Below are 23,370 nucleotides of genomic sequence, written 5' to 3' on the forward strand. Positions count from 1 at the left end.
GGAATTTAAAAGAGAAAATAATAACATATATTGGTTGTTATCAAGCGATTTAGTCCCTGTAAATCAATTAGAAGGTGACAGTAGAGTCTCATTTTGTGAGATTTAGACGTGGGGCGACCCCTTGTTTACATTTGGATCATAGGTGTGAGCCTCTTGAACAGTTTTTTACTAGTCAGGCAGTCGCAAAAAGGCACAAATAAATATACACATGAGCATGATGAACAAACATTGTGACCACACAGTCTATATGATGAATCTGTGTAGATTAATAATGTATTTTTCAATAAAGTGGTATACAATGGCCATAACAAGTTCATATAATGCTTAAATTAATAATCTGCGTTTGAATTAAGATTACCTTTCTTGTTTTTTACTAATCGTGGCTCATGGCCTGCGCTCATGTATTATTGTATGTCCATGTGTGTATCTATTGTGCAAGGATTTGGTGTCAAATTAGGGATTCCAAATGACCGACCACTTAACTAATCACCAATTATTGGAATTCTCTTTTCAGCCGTATGTTGTATCAACTATAAAAGTGTAAATAAATCAACACTCTAATTAATATGAAGGGAAATGGGCAAAAAAATAGTTTTTCTTCTTTTCAGTCACCAAACTGTTCTACTGTAGTGTGTCAGATAAATGTGGATAGTACAAATAACATTGAAATACAATATTGTAGTTCAATAATTTCGTGTATTTAAATCTGTTAACTGGTTTCATTGTGCCTCACTTAGTGAACCAGATTGAAGATGTATGTGTTTGACTGGTGAGATAAGATAAGATATGACTTTATTATTTCCTCAAGGAAAAAAAACTGAGTAAATGCAGAAGAACTGATGTCTAATAGAAGTAACAATAATGAAATGAAATAAAACAATGAAAATAAAATAAGTGACATGAGGCAGTAAACTAATACAAAGTAAAGTGGCAGCAATGATAATTGCAGTGATTCATATGGAATATTGCACATGATATTGATCATAATATGGTGAAAAAAAATTTCACATATTTTTCAGGGTTAATTTATAAAATGCAGGCCTCCATAAGGACAGATAAAACAAGTTCAGGAGTAAAACGTAACTGAGTTAGTTCCACTGTAACTGAAAGAAGACCCGCCCCCACCTTGTCTGTGATTGGGTTATCCCAAAATTATTCACTTTACAAACCAATGATCACTCTTCATGCCTAAAGCTAACCAATCAGAGACAGGGTAGAGGCGGGACTATGTGGGGAATAGCTGCGTGAGTGTTCATTTCTAATGACGCAATCATTTCTAACCAATCAGCTCGATGTTTACACCCGGGTGCTGTCGCGGGAACACAATCCTAATCCAAACACGGAAGTGTTGGTTCCATCGGGTGTCGGAGAGCAGCAGCTTCCCAGTGATTCACGTGAGTTTTGTAGAAATTAGTAAAATCATATTCCGCATGTAGGTAGATTAACAAGTTGGCTTGCTGCTGGAGTCAGCTAACGAACAAGCTGATGAAGATTAACGCTAGTTGTTACATTTGTAAAGCTCCGTCAGTTCTTGCAGCATTTTGTTCCAGTGCTTCCACGCACAGGAGAAGTTACCTTTGCTCAACAGTGTGTCACAGGTTTCCGTCAGCAACCCTCCAGTGAAAGTAATTAAAGTTGTGCCCGGCTCCCTTCTCTTTTAACGTTCATGATTTAAATTGATGTGACGTTATGAGGAACGGCTTTATTTTGATAGTTGTGACCGGAAGTGACACTGTTTCATCCTTTATTTTGACGCTGTACTGACACGGTTCCTTCTTCATAGTTATGTGTGCCGTCATGCAATGCATGCATATATATTATTATTCCCCATACAAATTTGTATTGTGTCGTCATTCTATCTTTCTCAGAAATAAAGGTTACATAATGATATTTGGCATTAAATTCACATTTAAATAAATTATCCAAAGAGTGAAAGAATAACTCCACCATGAGTGTTTTTGTCAAACTGCTTTTACTGTGACAAAAACTTTCATCCTACTCTTGAGTTACAGCTGTTAATGAACATTTATTTTAAATATCTAACATAAACCTCATATGTTATGTTTATACCCTTTTGTAATCATTATATTTCTTGTTGTATGTATATTCACACCTCCTACTCTACCCTGAATGCCTCGATCGAACCCCTCCAAATGTTCAATTAGACTCAAATGGTCAAACATCAAGGTCACTGTGATTTGTTGATGTTGTGAATATATTATAATAGGAGTTCCCCCAGGGTATTTCCTACATTTGGTACAACTCTACGTTTGGACTCATAGAAACTGATTTGATGCTGGTGAAAGGTCACTGTGACATCTCCAAGCAGGATTTTAGGCATAACTCAATAACAGTTATATTGTTAAAATAACAAGAAAGACATAACATATTGAAGGACTAATTATCACCTGGTCTAAACACACATCAGGTATCATTAAACCTTCACATTGAGCATCTGAGTGATGAATATGAATCATTCCTTATCAAACAGGTCTTCCTTCTCCTCTGGTATCACCCGATCCAGGACCTGTCCAGCTAATTTTTAGGCCATCCATTGCTGTTGTGTATGATCATTTTGTTCTGTCATAAGAGAAAGTTGTTGAATTGTTTTGTATCTGAGTTAATACATCTTGGCTGTAGAAAACTCCTAAATGAAAAAAGTTACTAAAATTATCATTTTTCTGTCTCTCTGAAATGCTTAAAGTATTTCATCTGTCATATGCTGACATTAGTGAGTCAGATATGCTGCACATATGAGGTGTACAAATATATATATTTTTTCAGTTGTCTGGGCTCCCATTGGCTGATGAATGGGACAGAATCACCATGTCTCTGAGCAAGGAGGATTTGGATGAACAGTTTGAGCTGTTCTTAAAGGAGGTAAATCAACATGCTTTACATGCCACTCTGGTTCTGATCATTGATTATCATTTCATCCTATAAGCATTGCATGAATCACAAAGCATTAAATAAATCAGGGTCACTCAGTTGATCCACAGAAACTTCAACTCTCCTCAAAGTTAGAACACTGGATATTGTAACTTCTTTAATTTAAAAGCAGCAAAAACGCTCTAATGGTTTAAAACGCATCTCTCTGTCAGTCTGTTTCAGATGACTCCGTTGATCTGGGTGGCTCTGAAAAGCAGCCTTGTGCTAAAAGAAGTCAGAAATCAGCCCCGAAACCAGCAGCGCTTTGGTGGCAAGATGATGAAGACAGCGGTGGTGGAGCAGAGAGAGGTAATAATGAGGAGAGGACTCAGTGATAAAACATCTATCACACTGGACATGTTAGCCTTTGGCACTCCTCATGATGAGGATGTGCAATAGCTGTGGCTACATCAATCGCCCATAAAGGTAGACTGAGGTGAAAAAAAATAATAGAGGTCACTGACTCACTGGGGTATCCTGAGAGAGACAGCGGTAGGGAGAGAAAACAGAGAGGGAGCAGCATTATAATTCCTTTTTTTTTAAATATATATATATATATATTTACACAGGTTTTATTTTTATGTGGATATTCTTATTTTAACCATGTATCTTAAATAATTGTATCTGTCTATTGTCCATAAGTTCACCTGAGAGTTTTATCTCTTTGTCGGGGTGTTTTAAAAGTAGGCAGGACTCTGTTGGAACAAGGTGTCATCAAGTCATTCTCTGCACCAATCAGGCTTTAGCAACATTTAAATAACAATCAGATGAACGCAAACAAAGTCCTGATTATAGGATTGAGTTGTGTTTTGTTTTTTAAATAATTGATTAGGTTTATAAGACTTTGATGGTTGTGTATTCAGTCATTGATTCATTTACCCAAACGTTCATTCACACATTTCCTTGGCTTTCTTGTTCAGGACTGTCGGGGTCTGGAAAGTCTTTCAGGAAGTCTTTGAGGAAGTCTCATGCTATTCAAGAGGAGGACGAAGGAAGTGTGAAGGAAGAGGCTGTTGTTGTCAGCAGAGATTACACAGAGACAGAGGGTGAGACCACAGGGCATAGAAACATGTTTCACATCAACCAGTAATATCTGACAGCATCCCACAGCTAAGATGTTAAATGTTTTCTATTTGATTCCAAATGGGAAGTCTTAATGTCAGATCCTGCATCTCATATTTCTCCTTTAACGTTGTAAAGATGTCAGGTTTTCAGTAGATTTCCAAATGTGTGTGCAGGTGTAGAATCAATGAAGGTACCAGCTGTGGACATGAACACTATGGGCTTGGACACCCTGGAGGAAGAAGAAGAGAAAGCCATTTTTTTTGCCCAACTCGAAGCAGGACCATCATCCACCATAGATTACTCCAAACTGAACAGAGAGCTTGACTCAATGAGTTCTTCCATCGGTTCTAAACGCAGGTAAGGAAGTAGCCTTGGTCAGATGTTACACCAACAACAAGACTGAAACATACATGTAGCGGGGTCTCTTACTACACAATGACAGAAAGGCTTTTTTCAGACTTGCACTGAACTCAGACATTCTCAGGAGGAGCTGTTATGTGAGAACTCAAATGTCTGAATTTCAACCAGCCTTGTAGTAAAAACTTTGATACAGACTGATCAAGTTTTTTCCTGTCATACTTCATTTGCCTGTTGTTTATATATGTTGTGTATTGCACTGCGCACAGTACATGTTTTTTCTGGAAGCTGATGTACGAGTATTCTCTGGAAGTATTGAATATATATGTATGTTAAAAACAAACTGTCCTTGGTTATAATCAGCACTCTTTGCTGCTACTGTCCTTGAAGCTCAGGGTTGTCACTGTTATGTAATGATGATGGCTGTTCTCCCTCCAGGAATGCTGAGGAGGCAGTGGAGCAGGATGAAGATGGTCAAAGGAAGGCCAGAGTCACAGAGACCCCCTCTCTAGGTAAGAGTCATGAACCCTTCCGGAAATGTCTTTGATTTCTTTTTTATCAATCTTTGTCTCGGTGCATCTAAATGAGAACATTGCTCTTTCTGCTTCTGCAGGCTCTCCACACTACAGTGAGGATTTTGAGGATGAGGAGAATGAGAAAGATCCAGTGCAAAAGGTTGGTAATCAAATTCATGATGATACAAATTAGAAGGTAGTTTAAGGTAGAACCTTATTCACCTGAATACTCATCCATGTCTAAGCTTGGTAATTGCTTTTTGAGTTTGAAAAATCTGATGTATCAGCTGGTAATGTTTTTTCTAGCTTAAACAAACTATCTTGATATGACTTCTTTCATTTTTTTAATTTTCACCTAGACACATTTGGAGGACATTTTACAGCTGAAAAAAAAAAACTGTTACTGCCCTGAGTGTTATTTGTCGGTCGATACAATGTTGAGCCGCACACCATTTTTTTATTCACTACAGACCTTTGGTAGAGAATAGTATTCAATCATACACCAACAAAGATACGTTTTTATTTAGCCTTGTGGCATAAGATGACACCCAAGATAATAACCTGTGCGCAAAGAATAATACTTGTTTTTTCAAGATATGGAGCTTGTGAAAAAAAATCTATATTGTGTGTGCAGGTTATTATCTTTTCTGTTCAAGATACAACTTAAGTAAAAGGTCCGCAGTGACTTCTTTTATAAGCACAATTCTAGAACTGTAAACAACAGGACAGATAACCCTATATTGAGGCATCTGATAAAAATGTGGTATGAGGTTCACAAAGGTCTTGGATTGAGGGTGGGGCTGTCACCTAAAACACCTTTAAAGCAAAATGAACTTATACCCATGACTCTTGATAATACGATTCTGGACAGATGGCACCATAAGGGAATCCAACACTTGGAAGATTGCTTCGACAAAAGACTTTTCATGCCATTTGAACACCTGAAGAGGAAATATAACTTGTCCAATCAAACCTTTTTCTGTTATCTCCAATTAAGATCCTTTCTGAGGGCTAATTTGGGTCCTGAAATGACTCTGCCTGTTATGAATGATGTTGAACGATTTCTTTGTGATGGGAACACACATAAATTTATTTCTAAAATGTATCGCCTATTGGAGGAACGAATGAAGGCCCCAAACCAGGTGTGCATAAGTCTAGAATGAAGTGGGAGTCAGATCTCAATGTTACAATTGATGAACAATTTTGGACAGAACTATGTCAAAACCGCTTGTCAACTATTATCAATGCCCGCTACAGATTGATTAACTATAATATTCTACATCAATTATATCTTACCCCAGAAAAATTACACTCATTCAAATCTAACATTATGCATCCCCCTGGAAAAAATCACTTATTGTCTCAGAAAACAATATAACACCTTTTTGAAAATTTGGCAGGCATATTTAGACCATATTGGTACATCTCTTACACCAAATACTCAATGACTTAATGTAGTTGTTTGTATTGACCTTGAACACTGACCTTTTTTCTTTTTTTTTTTAAGGGGGGTGGGGGGCACTTTGTCCTTTGTTGTCCTTTGATATGTCTCTATACTGTTGGTATACTGATATGTTTGTTTGTACACATTACATATGAAACTGAAAATAAAATATTTCAAAGATACAACTTAAGTACAATCTCAACTACAATATGCATCTTCTTAGTTCTTCTATCGGCCAACCCGCAAGCAAAGGCCAGAGAGTTATCTGAAACTGTATCTCCTATCTTGTTAACTGTATTGCAGAGGGAGATAACAAACATTGATTCATGTGACTTAGGAAAAGAAGATAAAGGAAAAGTATTCTGCAAACATGGCACACAGTCTACAGCCTGAACCTAAAATACTACTTAGCAGCTTTACCATGTTCAACTCAGCAAGAAGCCAAATAAAATAAACACACTCAGACTAATGCATCAAATACTAATGCATCAAATCACTGTGTGTGCACACAGTCTGTGTCAGACAGGCTGAGGTTGATCAAATCAGGCTCCGAGCTTTGTCTTTGTATAGTTTAAAACAATCTTACGTACCATAATGCTACGTGGTTTATGAGTGTGTTCTTTTTTTTCAGGAGCTTGAGCTGTCCCCAATTATTGGCAAAGGTAAGAGAAAAAAATTATAATTCATTGTTGGGTTTTCGAAAAGACAACAATCTATCATTCAATTGAAAGTGGAATATATGGTTTGATGACCATAGACAGAATATAACATTACACTGCACTATAGTAAACATTATGGGAATAATACTACCTCACTAACAACAATGTATATATGTATGTAAACTCATTAAATTGTCTCAATTAGTATTAGTTCAAATTAAAGGTTTCCTGTAAATAAAGAGTATTTTGTTTTATTACTTCTTCACTGTAGAAACGAATCTGTACCCGTAGATAACTGTATAGTAAAGTATTTCATAGATGGAAGTTTCTCTCAGGGCGTCTGTTTGATTCTTTGGACGACACTGGTGGAGAAGACAGAAAGACGGACACAGCAGGATCACTGGACAGAGGTAACACAAAGACATAGGGTCAAGTAGCAAAGTGTTATTCAGTAGCATAATAGGATAAAATAAGCACCAGAGAATGTTATGCAGTCTTGAAGTTCAGCTGCATCGTATGATCAGTTCACCTATTTTGGGTAATAATAGCTTGGCCAAATCATCACTCAGGCTGCAGCACATCCACCACCCAAGGCTGAAGCCTCAAGAAGCCCCTGGGCCTGACTAACAATACTGTCTCCTAAAGGCTCAGGGCAAAAGAGGTTTCTCCCTTAGAGACCCCATATGCAGAAAGTCCCCTGACCTATACCCAAGTGGTAAGGAAGAAGTAATGTCTGACCTGAAAGCCTCCTGAGATGTGGAGAGTGGAGCAGGTCTGTCCCCCCTGTGGCTGTGTTCACCCCAGAGGCTCTGATCACAAGCTGATTCCCAGTGGTCGGCTTCACTCGCTGCATTGACAGCAGGATGTTTGACCCCAGCACAGCTTCCCACAAAGAGAGGCAGAGGTGGTGTTTAGCAGGTGGACGCCTGGGGTGTACCTCAAACGTGTGTCACGGCCACTTTTCACTGTCACTATCCGGCAACGGTAGATACAACACACAAGAGAACCACTATGACTATAAGCTATATTCATTAACACACAATAACCTGTTGTGTGGGCAATTGTTTTCTCGCAATAACGAATTTAATGCATTTACAGTGCCTTGCATAAGTATTCACCCCCTTTGGACTTTTCTACATTTTGTCATGGTATAACCACATATTAAAATTTATTTCATCATGAGTTTATGTAATGGACCAACACAAAATAGTGCATCATTTGGAAGTGGGGGGAAATATTACATGGATTTCACAATTATTTACAAATAAAAATCTGAAAAGTGTTGAGTGCATATGTATTCACCCCCTTTACTGTGAAACCCCTAACAAAGATCTGGTGCGACCAATTGCATTCACAAGTCACATTTGCAAGTCACATAATTAGTAAATAGGGTCCACCTGTCTGCAATTTAATCTCAGTATAAATACACCTGTTCTGTGACGGACTCAGAGTTTGTTGGAGATCATTACTGAACAAACAGCATCATGAAGACCAAGGAGCTCACCAAACAGGTCAGGGATAAAGTTGTGGAGAAATATGAAGCAGGGTTAGGTTATAAAAAAATATCCAGAGCTTTGAACATCTCTCTGAGCACCATAAAATCCATCATAAGAAAATGGAAAGAATATGGCACAACCACAAACCTACCAAGAGGAGGCCGTCCACCCAAACTGAAGAGTCGGACAAGGAGAACATTAATCAGAGAAGCAACCAGGAGGCCCATGGTTACTCTGGAGGAGTTGCAGAGATCCACAGCTGAGGTGGGAGAATCTGTCCACAGGACAACTATTAGTCGTCTACTCCACAAATCTGGCCTTTATGGAAGAGTGGCAAGAAGAAAGCCATTGTTGAAAGGGATCCATAAAAAATCCCGTTCGGAGTTTGCCAGAAGCCATGTGGGAGACACAGCAAACATGTGGAAGAAGGTGCTCTGGTCAGATGAGACTAAAATTGAACTTTTTGGCCTCAATGCAAAACACTATGTGTGGCGAAAACCCAACACTGCCCATCACCCTGAGCACACCATCCCAACAGTGAAACATGGTGGTGGTAGCATCATGCTGTGGGGATGCTTCTCTTCAGCAGGTACAGGGAAACTGGTCAGAATAGAGGGAAAGATGGATGGAGCCAAATACAGGGAAATCCTTGAAGAAAATCTGATGCAGTCTGCAAAAGACTTGAGACTGGGGCGGAGGTTCATCTTCCAGCAGGACAATGACCCTAAACATACAGCCAGAGCTACAAAGGAATGGTTTGGATTAAAGAATGTTAATGTCTTAAAATGGCCCAGTCAAAGCCCAGACCTCAATCCAATAGAGAATCTATGGCAAGACTTGAAGATTGCGGTTCACAGACGGTCTCCATCCAATCTGACTGAGCTTCATCTTTTTTGCCAAGAAGAATGGACAAACCTTTCCATCTCTAGATGTGCAAAGCTGGTAGAGACATACCCCAAAAGACTTGCAGCTGTAATTGCAGCGAAAGGGGGTTCTACCAAGTATTGACACAGGGGGGTGAATACTTATGCACCCAACAGATGTCAACTTTTTTGTTCTCATTATTGTTTGTGTCACAATAAAATTTATTTTGCACCTCCAAAGTACTATGCATGTTTTGTTGATCAAACGGGAAAAAGTTTATTTAAGTCTATTTGAATTCCAGTTAGTAACAGTACATAATGGGGAAAAGTCCAAGGTGGGTGAATACTTACGCAAGGCACTGTATATAGCACTTCTCTTGTCTTGATGAACACTCAAGCGCTTTACAGTACAGCTTTGCCTTTCACCCAACCACACACATACATACAGTGCGTCTATTTGCAGCACTTTCTTTATCACACAGCTGAATTTGTTTTCTGTGCAGGCCACTCATATGTGAAGAGCGGAGGCTCAGAGATGGAGGCTCTGCATGAGGCGTACAGACAGATCCAGGTCGTGGAGGGTTCAGACGACCATAATCGTGATTACCTGCATTCACCTGTGGAAGGAGAAGGGAGGCTCCACAGATCTGTGTCTTCATCCTTCCCTCCTCAACATGGCAGATTGTCTCTTCAGCCGGCTTCTACTAACGAGTCAGGTCAGACACTGCCCTACTGTTAACATTAATTGAGGAACTCTTTTTGTATTTTATAACAAAGTTACATGTTACAGTGTTGCTAGCTCAGATAGTTGTTTTCTAAATTGTCCGGTGAGTTAAAAGTGTTGAACTTTTAAATTTCAAATTTCCTTTGGTTTCTTGAGTAGACAGCACAGGTTCAGCAAACTCAAAGTTTTATGGACAATGAGAGAGCCTCTGAAATGAGACTGTACTGAGGTGTTTGCATATGTCAAGGTCATTTTTAGGAACAAACTAATGTGAGGAGAATAATTACTTTGTGTTTTCATATTCAGATCTTCCCACTGCAGAAGAACTGATGAGGCCGATCCGAATAGACGAGGATCATACTAGAGGGTTCAGCCTTCAACCTGTGAGGTTAGCACTGCAAAATCTAAGATGGAGAGCCGAAATCTGAGAGCACAGGTTTAGTGACAGATTCAGCCTCAGCAGAGTGTGAGAAGATGGATTCACACTTCAGATCTTCAAACGTGTATTTGAGAGTAACAGCTCTTTGTGCATGCATTTTGTGCACTGCGGAAGGATAAACGCATCACTTCCTGTGTTCATCACGCGGCCAAGACCATGTAGAATCTCAACTAAATGCTACCACCTTGTAACCTTAAAAAAGTTTGACAGTTCTTATCATGACCAGACAACATTTCACTCATAAAATAAGAGATAGAAATTACCCATTTTCATTTGAGGGACTTCCTGAATTTAAATGATTTTGAATAAAACATTTTCATAAATAGAGGAATTTCATACACTAAGGACATTTATTCTTTTAAATTGAGAACATCTATCACAGAGATTAATTCTCCTATGTTAGAATTTTGGCGCTGATTGCACAGCTCCTCTCAGTGGGGACCACACTTTTGTCAAGACAAAATAAACTCTTTCTGGGCTCATTTTACTCTTAACATGAACTTAAGTTGTCTCTCAACATTAATTGACACACATCAGTAAGTTAAGTAGAGTTTCCATCCCATTAACAATGTGAAATACATACAATTCTCTACAACTCTGAGGAGAAAACTTAGTCCCTTGAGCAAACCATGGTCTCACACGGCCCTCTAGTGACCAAAGATTGCAGCAACAGCTCAATAGTCTTGATTGGACATCATGAAGCATCAACCTTCGCCGCACCGCTGTGGCTAAACGGTTTGAGGAAAAGTCTCAATTCTGACCATGAAGTATGCTGAAGGTCTTATGAATATTCTGAGCAGATTTGAGATCTTTATGTAAACCAGCCAGGAGCAGGATATCAAAGTATAAGACATGCACTTCCTGTCGCCAGCAGGTGGCGCTGTGACGATGAGTCAATATTGACATATTAATCTGTTCAGGCCAGGATTTTGATAATGTGTACATAGTTTTAGGCTGATTGGACAATGCACAGAGGAGTTAAAATAAAAAACTATATTTGGCGAATTATCATATTTTACGCCACGCCGCCGTCAAACCGTGTGACTTACCCTTAAACTTTGAAACCATTTTGATCTCAATATTGTTAAGATGACACTCACTTAATTCCTTTCAAATTACTCCGGAATACTTACATTTTCAACACTTTTTTGAATATCTCTGGTGCAATCTTTAAGATTCAAGATTAACCAAGACTTAACTGTATTCATCAAATTCATACTTTGTTTGAAGTCTATGTATCATAGGATGTATACTATGGCGGCTGTGGCTGAGGGGTAGAGTGGTCGTCCTCCAACCTGAAGGTCGGCAGTTCGATCCCCAGTCTGACCCATCTGCATGCCGAAGTGTCCTTGGGCAAGATGCTGAACCCAAAATGGCCCCCCATAGAATAACAAAGTGCTGCGAATAGATGCACTGTATGAATGTGTGTGTGAATGGGTGAATGTAAAAAAACTGTACTGTAAAGCGCTTTGAGTTTTCATCAAGACTAGAAAAGCGCTATATAAATACAAAACCATTTACCATACTATTTTGACTCACTGTTGATCCATTGGCTCAAAAGAACAAATTCTCCCAACTCATAACCTGAATTTAGTTAAAACAACTTGCACTTAATACCAAAAACAATGTTCTTCTCGTCACAGTGCTTTGCAACCTGTCCAAGAGAAACCATCCTGCTCCTTGGAAAGAACTTTCCCTGACGTGCCTTATACAGAGTCACAACTGAAGGGTCCAAGAAAAGCTGCTACGAAGATAAAGGAAGACAATGAACCGAACTCCCCAGACCATCCCAACCGTGACCTGAAGTTGAGCATCAGAGAGGAAGTACAGAGGCTGATGGGGGATCACAGCAAGACGGCTCCTCCTAAATCCTCTCAGGCTGGCAAAGTTAAGAAACAACCTGTGAGCCAGAACTCAAACCTTTCTCCATACAGCGGTGTATAGATCTGTGGTTGTTTTTATATACATTTAACATATCAAATGTGTGGTTTATATATAAAAGTAACAGTCTAGTGCATAAACAATACAAAGTTAACCTTAAGATTGACATTGACTGAAAACGCAGATTTTAGCACTGCAGCTTCAGAACATACAAACTGGAGATATGACTAAGATACCTTTCTTTGTTTTACCAGAAAACAGCTCCACCAAGTTCTTCTGATGGGCAGTGTTGTCTTTTAGTAAAGCATCTAATATCCCTGATGAGTTGTGGATATTTTCCCCCAGGCCTCCCGCAGCTCGAACTTTTCTCTTCCTTCTACGTCTTCACTGAAGAAACCAACCTTGGCTTCCGCGAGAGCCAGGAAGGTGGAGCAGAGAACAGCACTGACCTCCAGGTCGTCAGGTATCAGTAAAACTGCTGCTGCAGCCAAAAGCCATTTACCACAGCGTCCATCAACAGCTACATTCACGAAGAGCCCAGAAAGAGACGACGACACAGGTTAGTAGTTTGTGACACTCACACACAAAAATATATATAGTTATCAAAGTGTTCCTGTTGAGTTTTTTTTTTTTTACTCCATGCTGAATTTGTTTTCTTTCCTATTTTGTTATCAGTTGCCTCAGAAATTTGTGTTTGTTTTTCTAAATTCCTTGGTTGCTTTATAATGAAGGATGGTGTTGAGGTGTGGAATCAGAGTGTCATGTTTATATATGTGTGTTCGAATTGTAAAGCTACTGACCAACTTCTATATTTGTTTGATTAGCAGAGTCAGCTCTCAAAGTGAGCAGTGAGCTGGTGGCATCTGTTCAGTCCTTAGTGGGCGTCCTCCAACAGCAGATCCACACAAGTAGTCCCCAGGAGACCAGGCCAACACATCATCTTCCAAACAACAATGTAAGACAACACTGGACGTCCAGACTCTGAAAGCCCTGAATCAAGATCTTCAGCCTGTATTTTACTTTATATGCTGTTCTGCTTGGTAGAGATAGTGGTCAGCCCCAATATTAAAATTGGACTTGGTTTAAAATTGGGTTATAATGTGGAAACATGTGAACAGACTCATAGTCATTTGCACATCACTTTATGAAGGATTTAATTTGAAATACAATGAGCAACAATAGTAAGACCTGAGTCTCTTCCAAAGCTGTCATCAATATGCTTGTTTAGCAGTTTTCACACATGACCTCCGGATGATGTCCGGACAATTGGAGGTTGCTTTTCACACATCCACAAGGCAGCAGGAGATTATCCACTCAGAGGTGTTCACAACAACACAGATATCTGTGGAGTGTTCAGGCGAGGGGTTGAGTAGCAGACAGAGGCACAAAGTTACGTATTGATACCTCTGTCGAGATCACATGAAGCAGCTTTATTCACCTGCTTTCCTTGCTTGTGTTTTCTCTGTACTCAACACCTGGTGTCAGGGAACATCTGGAGTCGCACATCACAGTTTGTGAGACTAGTGACACATGACAATTAATATGGCCAATTTTTGATTTGTGCCAATTCTAGTGAGGTGATTATCACTTTGTAGACACATTTATAGCACAAATTCAGATAAATCACCAATTTATTGTAGAGCCCAATTGTTAGCTGATGGGAAGCTTCTCTTCTCAGACAATTTGTCATTAATCATTCATCTGATATTGATGTTGATGCCTGACTTGCAGAAGGATGAGAGCAGCTCTCTGGTGACGGAGCTGAGAGCCGAGCTGGCTCAGAGAGAGAGGGAGCTGCAGAAGATGAAGGAAGAAGCAGAGGAGCTCAATGCACTCAGACAGCAGATCTTCCTCCTGCAAAGCAAGGTGTGGAAATGCACTGAAATGTACAAATGTTCATTCCAAACCTTGTACCCATGTTTGATACATGTCCCAGTCTGTGTTTCCTGCACTGTGTGTGATGTAGAGTGGAGGCTGTTGACTGTTCACGCCTCATTTTCTGGTATAGCTTTAGTGACTCCTCAACTGCTCAACAGTCAATGTCCACATTTTTCAGAATAATGCAGGTTGAGAAAAAAAATAACACAAAAAAGGTTATAGATAAAACCCTGATGATATATAGGTAGAGCATAGTGTTTTATTTAATGACATGAAAAAGTGAGTCAGAAAGTTTCTCTGAGTTACTTTTTGCTCTGCAGCTGTTTTGTTACTGCAGAACAAAGAGTAAATCTAACTCCTCACTCTGTGGATGTTATACTAACCCTGAGCTGAGCTGCAGGAAGGCCTCTTTATTTTTCATATTCCATTAATGATTTGAATATAGGCTTCATGTGTACTGTGTAGTTGTAGGGTTTGTAGATGAATGTGGGACCTCAGATTTTCAGATGGTCAGTATTATAGGAATACAAAATAAAAAAGAAGTGGCTCGACTTTTGTTTCTTGTATTCCTCAGCTGCGAAGTGCAGAAGAAGCCAATCACAAGACCAAACGGGCCGAGGCCACAGATCCCGCAACAGAGGGAACGCTCCAAAAGATGGATAAAGAAATGAAAGAGCAGGAGATTCTCATTAAAGGTTACCAGCAGGTTCGTCTCCTAGAGCTCCTCATCAGACACAGTTTGCAGATTTCCTCATTAATGTCATTTTTTGGCATCAGGTTGAATATGAATTGTTGCCTAATAGGAGCTTTGAGGTTTCGATTTGACATCAAGTCCTCTGCTTTGTAATCTCCCATCTCATGTACATAATGTACATAGTGCTGCTACTGATACATAAAATTAAACCAAATGGGTTTTATTTTGACAGTTTCCCTTTTAAAATACACTATTTTTATGTTCCCTAGATTCTACAATTTTTTTTATTAAATGACCATAGTGCTTCAAGCTCTCAAATATTAGTTGTAGTCCTGTTTATATTTTGAAAATCATTCTTAAATGGGTAGAAATACATATAAAGCAAAATTGTACCTGTTGTTTAGGTTAAGTTATCTGTCATTATGTCAGTGATGCAGTCCATTCTCACTGAGGTGAGGAGCCTCCTGTTACTCATTATAAGAAGTGGACAATCAAGTATAAAACACTTTTACACCAATGTAAAAATTACGCCTGTTTTACGAAGATGAGTTTTGACATTGACATGACAGTAACAGGCCACTCCCCACAAATCCAGAGCAACCAGATGTTGACCTGTCACCTCTGCATCGTACTGATTCCATCTCAGCCATTACCACACAACTTGTTCATTAATGATTAATACGGGAAAAGGGAAGTAGAAAGCAACACAACAAATTGTACGCCCATCAGAACAACATACAGTTGTGAAGCATCCCATGCAAAAACTAAAGAATGTTGTCACTTAAAAACAAACCTATTACATGTTGTGTAGTTGTTCTTTTTCTTTCTGTCTGTCTTTATTTTTCCATTTGTTTTTGATATTTGTGCTATTAAACCGTTTTTTTGCAGGAGAATGAGAAACTCTACTCACAGATGAAGGCTCAACAGGCCCAGAGCAAAGCTAACGAGGAGGCCATGTTTAATGAAAACCACAGGCTGCGGAATGAACTGACTTCCGCAAGGTGAGAGCTGAAACTTGAAACATGAAACATTCAACTCAAAGGAAATTCTTTTAAATTTGGCACAACTGTTCACTTGGACTCACAGAATAACTGACTCAAGTTTGGTGGTCAAAGGGAAAAGTTACGGTTCTTGAATGTCATATTTCCAGAAAGACAATTTTTTTTCAAAACGTGTATAGTTCCATATTTTTATATTGTCTGTGGCATTTTCAATATGCAGCACGGAGAAGCTGATTCAAACCTCGAGGCCTGTGGGAAATGTCTGTTCAATGGATCACGCTCAACGCATTACAGACTTGTTAGCTCAAATAAACAAATTCCAGGTAAGTACCAGGATTACTGAACTACTGTTCGACAGAGCATCTGTTTCATTTTCATCACTTATCATTAAAATGTGTGCTTGTCTGTGTCCAGAGGAATGAGGCGAAGCTCTCTGAGGAAATGCACAGACTGAAGCAAGAAACAAATGCTCTGGAGGAAGAACTGCAGCTACTGAAGAAAGAGAGAAACTTGGCTAAATTCCAGGTCATCTCCACCTCAGGTGAGTGGTGGAGATGTAGTGTCCATATTTTGTCCAGTTACATGTTCAAAACATCGATTGAATGGTCTACCAACATGTTTACCTGCTGTAATGTTCAGAGTACACATCATTTGGTTGGCTGGCCTCTTTTGTAATTGGTCAGCCTCTTAGGTGTTTGTGTTGGAAGTGTCCCATCCCTTACCTAAAGGCTTCCTGATCAGCTGTAGAACACTGCCATTATAACCATTAGGCGGTCACGTTAAATGTCACAAGACGACGTAGACGCTTTACTGAAAAACAACAGGAATACAAAGGAGGCGTTTCAGGCACTGAAGGAGCAGAACTTTCTGTGGAAGAGAGACTCACTTTGGCCTTTGTTACTTAGCAGAACGTTTACATGCAAACTAAAGGAAAAACAACATCTATGCACGTAAAATCCAAAGAACACTGAAAGGTTAGAGACAAAATTATTTGAGACAGCTCCCAGTTTTTACAAGACCTTTATTCTGTATATGTACAAGTGATCTTTGGACAACATATCCATTCCATATGTTCTACAGGTGATAAGACGTTTGAGATGCGTGTACTGGAGGAGAAGCACAAAGAGGAAGTGTCTGGCCTGAAGAAGAAGCTGCAGTGGCTTGCTGAGAACCAGGAGCTTCTTGACAGAGATGCTGACAGACTGAAGGCTGCTACAGCTCAGATTCAACAACTCACTGATCAGGTTACATGATGTCATATGTTATATGTTAGGTGTTATGTGTATAGTGACAGGAGGAGGGTGATCCACTCTACAGAAGGTCGTGGGTTGATCCCTGGCAACGACAGTCTGCATTCCGAGTTGTCCTTGGACAAGCTGCTGGACGACTGTGCTAACAGTGTGCTTCTTATAGAAGCCCTGTATGATTGTGTGCGTGTGAATGGGTGAACGTGACTTGTAGTATTAAGAGTTTTGAGAGGTCAATAAGAGTATAAAAACCCTTTGTATATACAATCCATTTACCATGTTAGTATACTACTCACATTTACTACAGTCTATATAGTCTTATGTTTCTTTAACACATACATACCTATGTATTTATGTATCTCAGTTTGATCACAAAATGAACACCCTAACCCTTTATTATTAGGACTCCCACTCTTCTTATTGCGGTTTTACATTGTTTAGATATAAATCATAAAGCATAGATCTGCCAACCAAACCCGACGCGAACATATGAATCAATTATCTAGAAAAGATTCGGACTAATGCATCAACTACAGCTTCCAGTGCACGTTCACTTAAAGTGGCACTCTTGAACTTGAGATCCCTTTCATGTCAAATCTTAATTTTGAATGATTTAATCTCGTCTTCAAACTTCATGTCTGTAACTGAATCTTGGTTGCAAACTAAGGATCATGTTCTCACTGAACACATATGATTAGTGTGTCTGAGATATGTTGTATGGGCATTAACAACTGTGTGATGCTGCAGCTGCAAAAGGAACAGACACCTTGTATCCGTTCTGATGTGGAGCACAAAGTCAGAAACAGTTAATCATCTGGACATTGCTTATGGTGAAATAACAGGTTGTCTTCATTTCAGGTGGAGAAACTGAAGATAGAAGTTGGCAAAAGAAGCGGTGAGCAGCAGAGAAAGGCAAAAGAGAAAACTTTGGACACAAAGAAGATGCAGGACCTGCAGCGACAGGTTCCTCCCACAAGCAAACAAACTAATCAGACTTATTACGTACTGTCTCTCTCCATTCCTCAAGAGTTTGTCTCAATTCACCAGGTGAAGGAGCTGGAACAAATACTCAGAAACAGGAATCCAAACTCCCTGCCTGCTCTTATATACGCTGCAGCCAGAGCTGGTGCTGAGGAGGATGTGGACGCTGAGCAGTCGCCCAACAGGATCGTCGCTCTGCTGGAGGCCAGGATTCAGCGTCTGGAAGCACAGCTGGAGAGTCATGATGAGGAGGCCAAACGAGGCCTGAGGGCCATGGAGCAACGGTTCCACAGTGTCAAGGTACAACTGACTCAATGCTACACTTTGTTCATATGCTGATAACTGATCTCTGATGTAATAACTAATCAGCATTTATTCAACAATTAAAATGAAGTCTAAGAGCATGAGCAAAAAAATCCTCTGGTCTGATGAGAGAGCGTGGCCTAGGGGATAGAGCGGGTGTTCTGCAACAAGAAGGTTGCTGGTCTGAATCCCACTCTTTCCCATCTGCATGCCTAAGTGTCCTTGGCAAGATACTGAACCCCTAAATGGCCCCTCATAAATGCAAGTCACTTTGGACAAAAGCGTCAGCTAAATGACATGTAATGTAATGAGATAAGCATCAAACTCAGACCTCTGAGCAATATGTTTGCACATCCCGTGGCTTATACCATCACTACTTTGTGAAAGCAGCCTGATGTTATGGGAGGTTTTGTCAGCAGCAGGGACAGAGACACTGACCATAACTGAGGAAGGATGATTCCAGTAAAGGTCTCTGATCGTCATTGAGTGGCCCAGAGTTAAAACCCTTAGAAGATCTGAGACCTGGGTTGATCTGTCCGAAAATCCAAGAGGATTCTCACTACCCTGTCTAGTGCCCCTGAGCAAGGCACCTTACTCCCCCAACATCTGCTCCCCGGGCGCCGTACATGGTTGCTCACTGCTCTGTGTGTCCTGCACCAGATGGGTTAAAAGCAGAGGTTAAATTTCCCTACAATTGCATGAGTGTGCCTGTGTTGGGATAAATAAATGTATATAATCTAATGTAACTGCTGCTAAAGAGATTTCTACAAAGCTCTGAATTAGGCTTCTAAATATTGTTATTAGTCAGATGATTTAGTTTTTGATTCTTAAAAAAATGCATCTGGCATTCTTTATTATTTGGTGTGGACTGAAAGGTGAAAATGCCACTTTTATCAATTTAAAACATGGACAAAATAAACACAACTATCGTCCATGGACGGATGCTTTGATTTCTCACATTGGCAGACAGTCTGTCACAGTAAAGAGAGGTTCGACTGATGTGTATTATAAACCTTCAGTTTAAACCTGCCCTTGTAATTCTAAATGGGATCATTGACGCATGAATTTCTTTGGTGATAAAATAAGGCCGGATCACAGTGCAGCTCGCAGAACCGTTTGTAGTTTGAGTGATTAGATCTAAAAACAGACACAATCTTTCTCTTAAAACAAGAAAATATGAAATTAGTTTGTTTGCTCCTTTCAGCTCCGCTACGAGCAGCAGATCTCCGAGCTGGAGCAGCAGCTGGAAACTAAACAGCAGGTTGAAGAAGTGAACCAGCCGTGGATGTCACAGGTTCAAACTCTGGAGAAAGCGCTGCAGCAGGAGAAGGAAAGCCACCAGGAGAAAGACAAATCCCTCCACGACCAGATTCAGTCTCTCCAGCAGCAGCTCAAAATCAGGGTCAGCACAGAGGTTGACCTTCTCACTGAAATGCAATAGAAACCTTTATAGAGAAATGTGACATTCTAATCTAGACCTGAACCTTTGGCTTTTTACCCATATTCAAATTATGAACTAACCATGAATTAAATGTCTCCTTTAGTAACATATAGTCAAATATACAAAAAAGAGAAAAAGTTCAATCTTACTTGCCTGTACAAACTGATATATACCCCCCCTCCCACCACCTTGCAGGCCCAGCCGAGTCCAGGCCGATACCAGCGCCAAGCCGAGGCAGCGGTTGGAGTGCGGATAGAGCGGTTGAGCCACGAGCTTGCCACCAAAACACAAACCATTCAGGATCTTACCCGCACTGTGGAGAGACTGCAGAAGGAGAGGAGGAGCATGCTGTCTGTCCCCAGCCCACGAGCAGGAACCCGCTCCACAGAGAACAGACGACAGCCAGGCCCGACCAAGGTCCTCAGCTCCGTTACTGCATGTGGAGGAGAGGAAACATTTCCAGCTGCTCACAATGAGAAGACCTACCAGCCCACAGCCTTTGCAGGTGTGATTGACTTTCCTCTGCAAGCTTACATGAATTCTAATATAAGTTATGCATGAACTTATATTCAAATAACAAAATTGGCTGAATGAAGCAATTCTTTCTTTGACTTAATCTGAAACATTCCTCTGGTTAGGACAGACCCACACCTAATAAGTAATGTAGATGTACGTACACTGTGATCTTGGGTGCATCATTATTTACACAGATGGAAGTTTAATTCGACATGTTTGAGATCAGTCTACATAAAATAATTATTTTAACTTCAAAGAACAAACTGCAGAGTGACTGGTGCTCATAGTCTCAATGTCTATAAGTTATTATTATGTAACGAACTATATTGAATGTATATAAATATATATATATTTATATGTGTGAACATCAGTGAGACGCAGCAGATCAGCCAAGTAACCGTAAGGTGCTGCACATGCAGCCACTCTGGCCCAGACATTAGGACCTCTGCCTCTGCTCAGAGCAGCATGTACAAGTTCACATTTTTCAAGTCTGTCTTATACCTATACTGAGATGCCTCTTGCTGAAATGATCCCAATGGGACAGGTGGGGGTCAGAGTCCACAGAGGATCCTTTACTGAAAGTTTGAACAGGAATAATAATAACAATGACCAAAGCCTTCAATGTTCTTCAAATGTTCACTTGAACCCCCTCCAGAGTATTGGGGATGTTTGAAATGAACTGCCGGTCCTTTTGACAGGAAGCCATATCTCAGAGGTTCTGCAGGAGAACCAGGCTCTGACTCAGCGTGTGGAGCTGCTGGAGCTTCAGGCGGAAAAGGAGAAGAAGGAATTAAAGGCAGATGCTGTACAAGCCAAGGAGGAGCTGCGCAGGTATGTGTATTTGTGTGAACTCTTCAACAGTCGTCTCCTGCAGATTGAACTAAAGGATGTTATGTGACTTTCCAGGCTCCGGGAGCACAGTGCTGAGCAGCTGTCCTCTCTGAAAGTAGAACACCTCCAGGTGTTAGACAAGCTGCGGGCCGCCCATGCCCTGGAATACTCCTCCTCCAAGGTGGCTGAACAGGCCAATACGATCGACGCTCAGGAGGTACAGGGCCACTGACACACCAGTTTAATGACAACAGATGGTCCTGAATGTTTCTGATGATTTAAACATCTACCTACAGATAAAACTGAAACATCTTCAAGAACAACTGAAGGAGCTGCAGGGAAATAAAGATGCACTGACAGTGTCCAGGACCAGAGAGAACGCTCTGCAGAGGCAGGTGAGTGGGTGCTCCAGGTGTTACTCATGTTGTTGGGACCTAAGTCTGTTTACACAGTCACATTACAGGAACAAGTCGTCCTTATGGGGACAAAATCAAGCCCCTGAACCAGTTTATGTGAGTTTAGGTTAATCCTGGTGTTAGGGTTAGGGAAGTATTACAGGTTTTCTGAATTATTCAAATGTATTTCCTGAAACTCCCTCTCCTTTTCTCAAAACTTTAAACAACAACCCCAAAATTCAAGCTACTCTCACAAAACCTTTGACTTGTCAAAAATCAAACAATTGATTCAAAAAATGTTTGTCATTAACCAAAACCACTGCCGTCAGATAACACACAAAGCCAGCCAATGCATAAACTCATCAACAGAGCCAGATAGTTATTTATTGTTTTGTTTTATTTATTTATTCATTCAATTATAATTCTAATGTCAGAAGTTCATTGCTCTTTGAACGGGTAATTATTAATATTCTATTATCATTATATCAGTGGTATGAAATGTTTTGCTGAACCTGCTGAAATGTAAGAAAAATACAAAATTTCATTAAATTGGTGAAACAACACAAAACAGTTGCCACTATTTGATTTGTACAAACTTCTAAAGTCCATCTTTGCTCTTCAGGTGCTCCATTGGTATTTTTTAGGTTTTAATCGTTAAGTCATAAGTTGTCTCTGCTCCAGTGCCAGATTACCATGCGTCAGCAAAACCAAGATAAAATATACCTAGGTAGTTTTTTCTTTGAACCCTTTAACAGTTAGTCTTCTTGTCCACCTTGTGTCCAGCTGACCAAACTGCTGCAGGAGCTGAAGGAAGCTAAAGAAGCTCAGAGCTCCGAGGTGAAACTGCTCTGTGGCCTGGAGAGGAAGATCCTCAACATGGAGCTCAGACACCAACAGAGAGAGACGGAGCTGCAGCAGGTACACGTGATGGGAGACATCACTCTTCACATACATTTGCATCTGGAACACTGATCTTTCCACTTTAACTCTTTTAGCTCCAAAAAAAAAAATCATGTTTTTGTTTAAATTGCATAGACTGAACCTGTACTGGTTGTTGGAGTTATTTCTAGTTCTGTCGTCAAAAGAGAAATCTAGTGATGCAGCGTTTGTTGAGGCTGCTCTGTGGATTAAACCGCTCCAGACTGGAAGTTAAACTGGCGACACATCTCTCAACCTACTTCTAACTACATTCTCCCCCCAGAGTACTTGGTGACACACAGACATCCCCTGAAATTTGTTCAGTATCAGATGTTTCATATACACTGGGTTGGTAATGCTTTGTTCCCCTGCTAGCAGACTCATTTGAAGAGTTTGATTGGTTTACTGAACGGATACTGGCTAATCTCTAACGGTCACTCCCTGTACCTGCAGGATACCGGAGGCTCGTGGCAGATGCTGGAGCCTCAGCAGCAGGCAGAGGTGGAGCGCTGGAAGAATCTGGCCCAGGACAAGAGCAGAGAGCTGAAGGCTTTCCGCCTGGAGCTGGACTCCATCCTGGACTTCCTGAAACATCTCCAGAGACAGGGAGTGGTGTTCCCTCCCTCCTGAAACCCCCCCCCCCCCCCCCCCCCCCCCCCCCTCCCCATGACAACCCACAGACTTGCGTAAGCCAAAGATGGACAACAAAAGCAACAACCAGCATCTCTTCATTAGACTTAATAACACTGTGATATTGTTCAGTGTGAACAATGTTTTCTTCTCCAGATCAGTAA

The 23,370-nt window shown here is 40.4% G+C and overlaps 1 protein-coding gene across 3 annotated transcripts; it reads left to right on the plus strand.

Moving 5' to 3' along the window:
* Positions 1 to 1,291: 1,291 nt before the first annotated feature.
* On the plus strand, positions 1,292 to 23,210 carry cep162 (centrosomal protein 162). Of its 3 annotated transcripts, none has more exons than XM_053433306.1 (29): positions 1,292 to 1,394; positions 2,785 to 2,880; positions 3,102 to 3,237; positions 3,849 to 3,974; positions 4,167 to 4,350; positions 4,789 to 4,862; positions 4,964 to 5,025; positions 6,941 to 6,971; positions 7,304 to 7,378; positions 9,831 to 10,043; positions 10,358 to 10,439; positions 12,134 to 12,392; positions 12,717 to 12,930; positions 13,196 to 13,326; positions 14,103 to 14,237; positions 14,824 to 14,955; positions 15,832 to 15,944; positions 16,165 to 16,267; positions 16,359 to 16,485; positions 17,025 to 17,188; positions 18,050 to 18,154; positions 18,239 to 18,472; positions 19,680 to 19,877; positions 20,112 to 20,421; positions 21,131 to 21,263; positions 21,339 to 21,480; positions 21,560 to 21,658; positions 22,442 to 22,576; positions 23,030 to 23,210. In XM_053433306.1, the coding sequence occupies exons 1-29, from the start codon at positions 1,293 to 1,295 to the stop codon at positions 23,204 to 23,206; spliced, it is 4,092 nt and encodes a 1,363-aa protein (XP_053289281.1). In that variant the 5' UTR covers position 1,292; the 3' UTR covers positions 23,207 to 23,210. The 3 variants fall into 3 exon arrangements, with proteins under 3 accessions (XP_053289281.1, XP_053289282.1, XP_053289283.1); XM_053433307.1 differs by having other exon boundaries at positions 13,199 to 13,326; XM_053433308.1 differs by having other exon boundaries at positions 12,134 to 12,377.
* Positions 23,211 to 23,370: the final 160 nt, after the last annotated feature.

The sequence above is a fragment of the Pleuronectes platessa genome, chromosome 10, assembly GCF_947347685.1.
Source record: "Pleuronectes platessa chromosome 10, fPlePla1.1, whole genome shotgun sequence".
NCBI lineage: Eukaryota > Metazoa > Chordata > Actinopteri > Pleuronectiformes > Pleuronectidae > Pleuronectes > Pleuronectes platessa.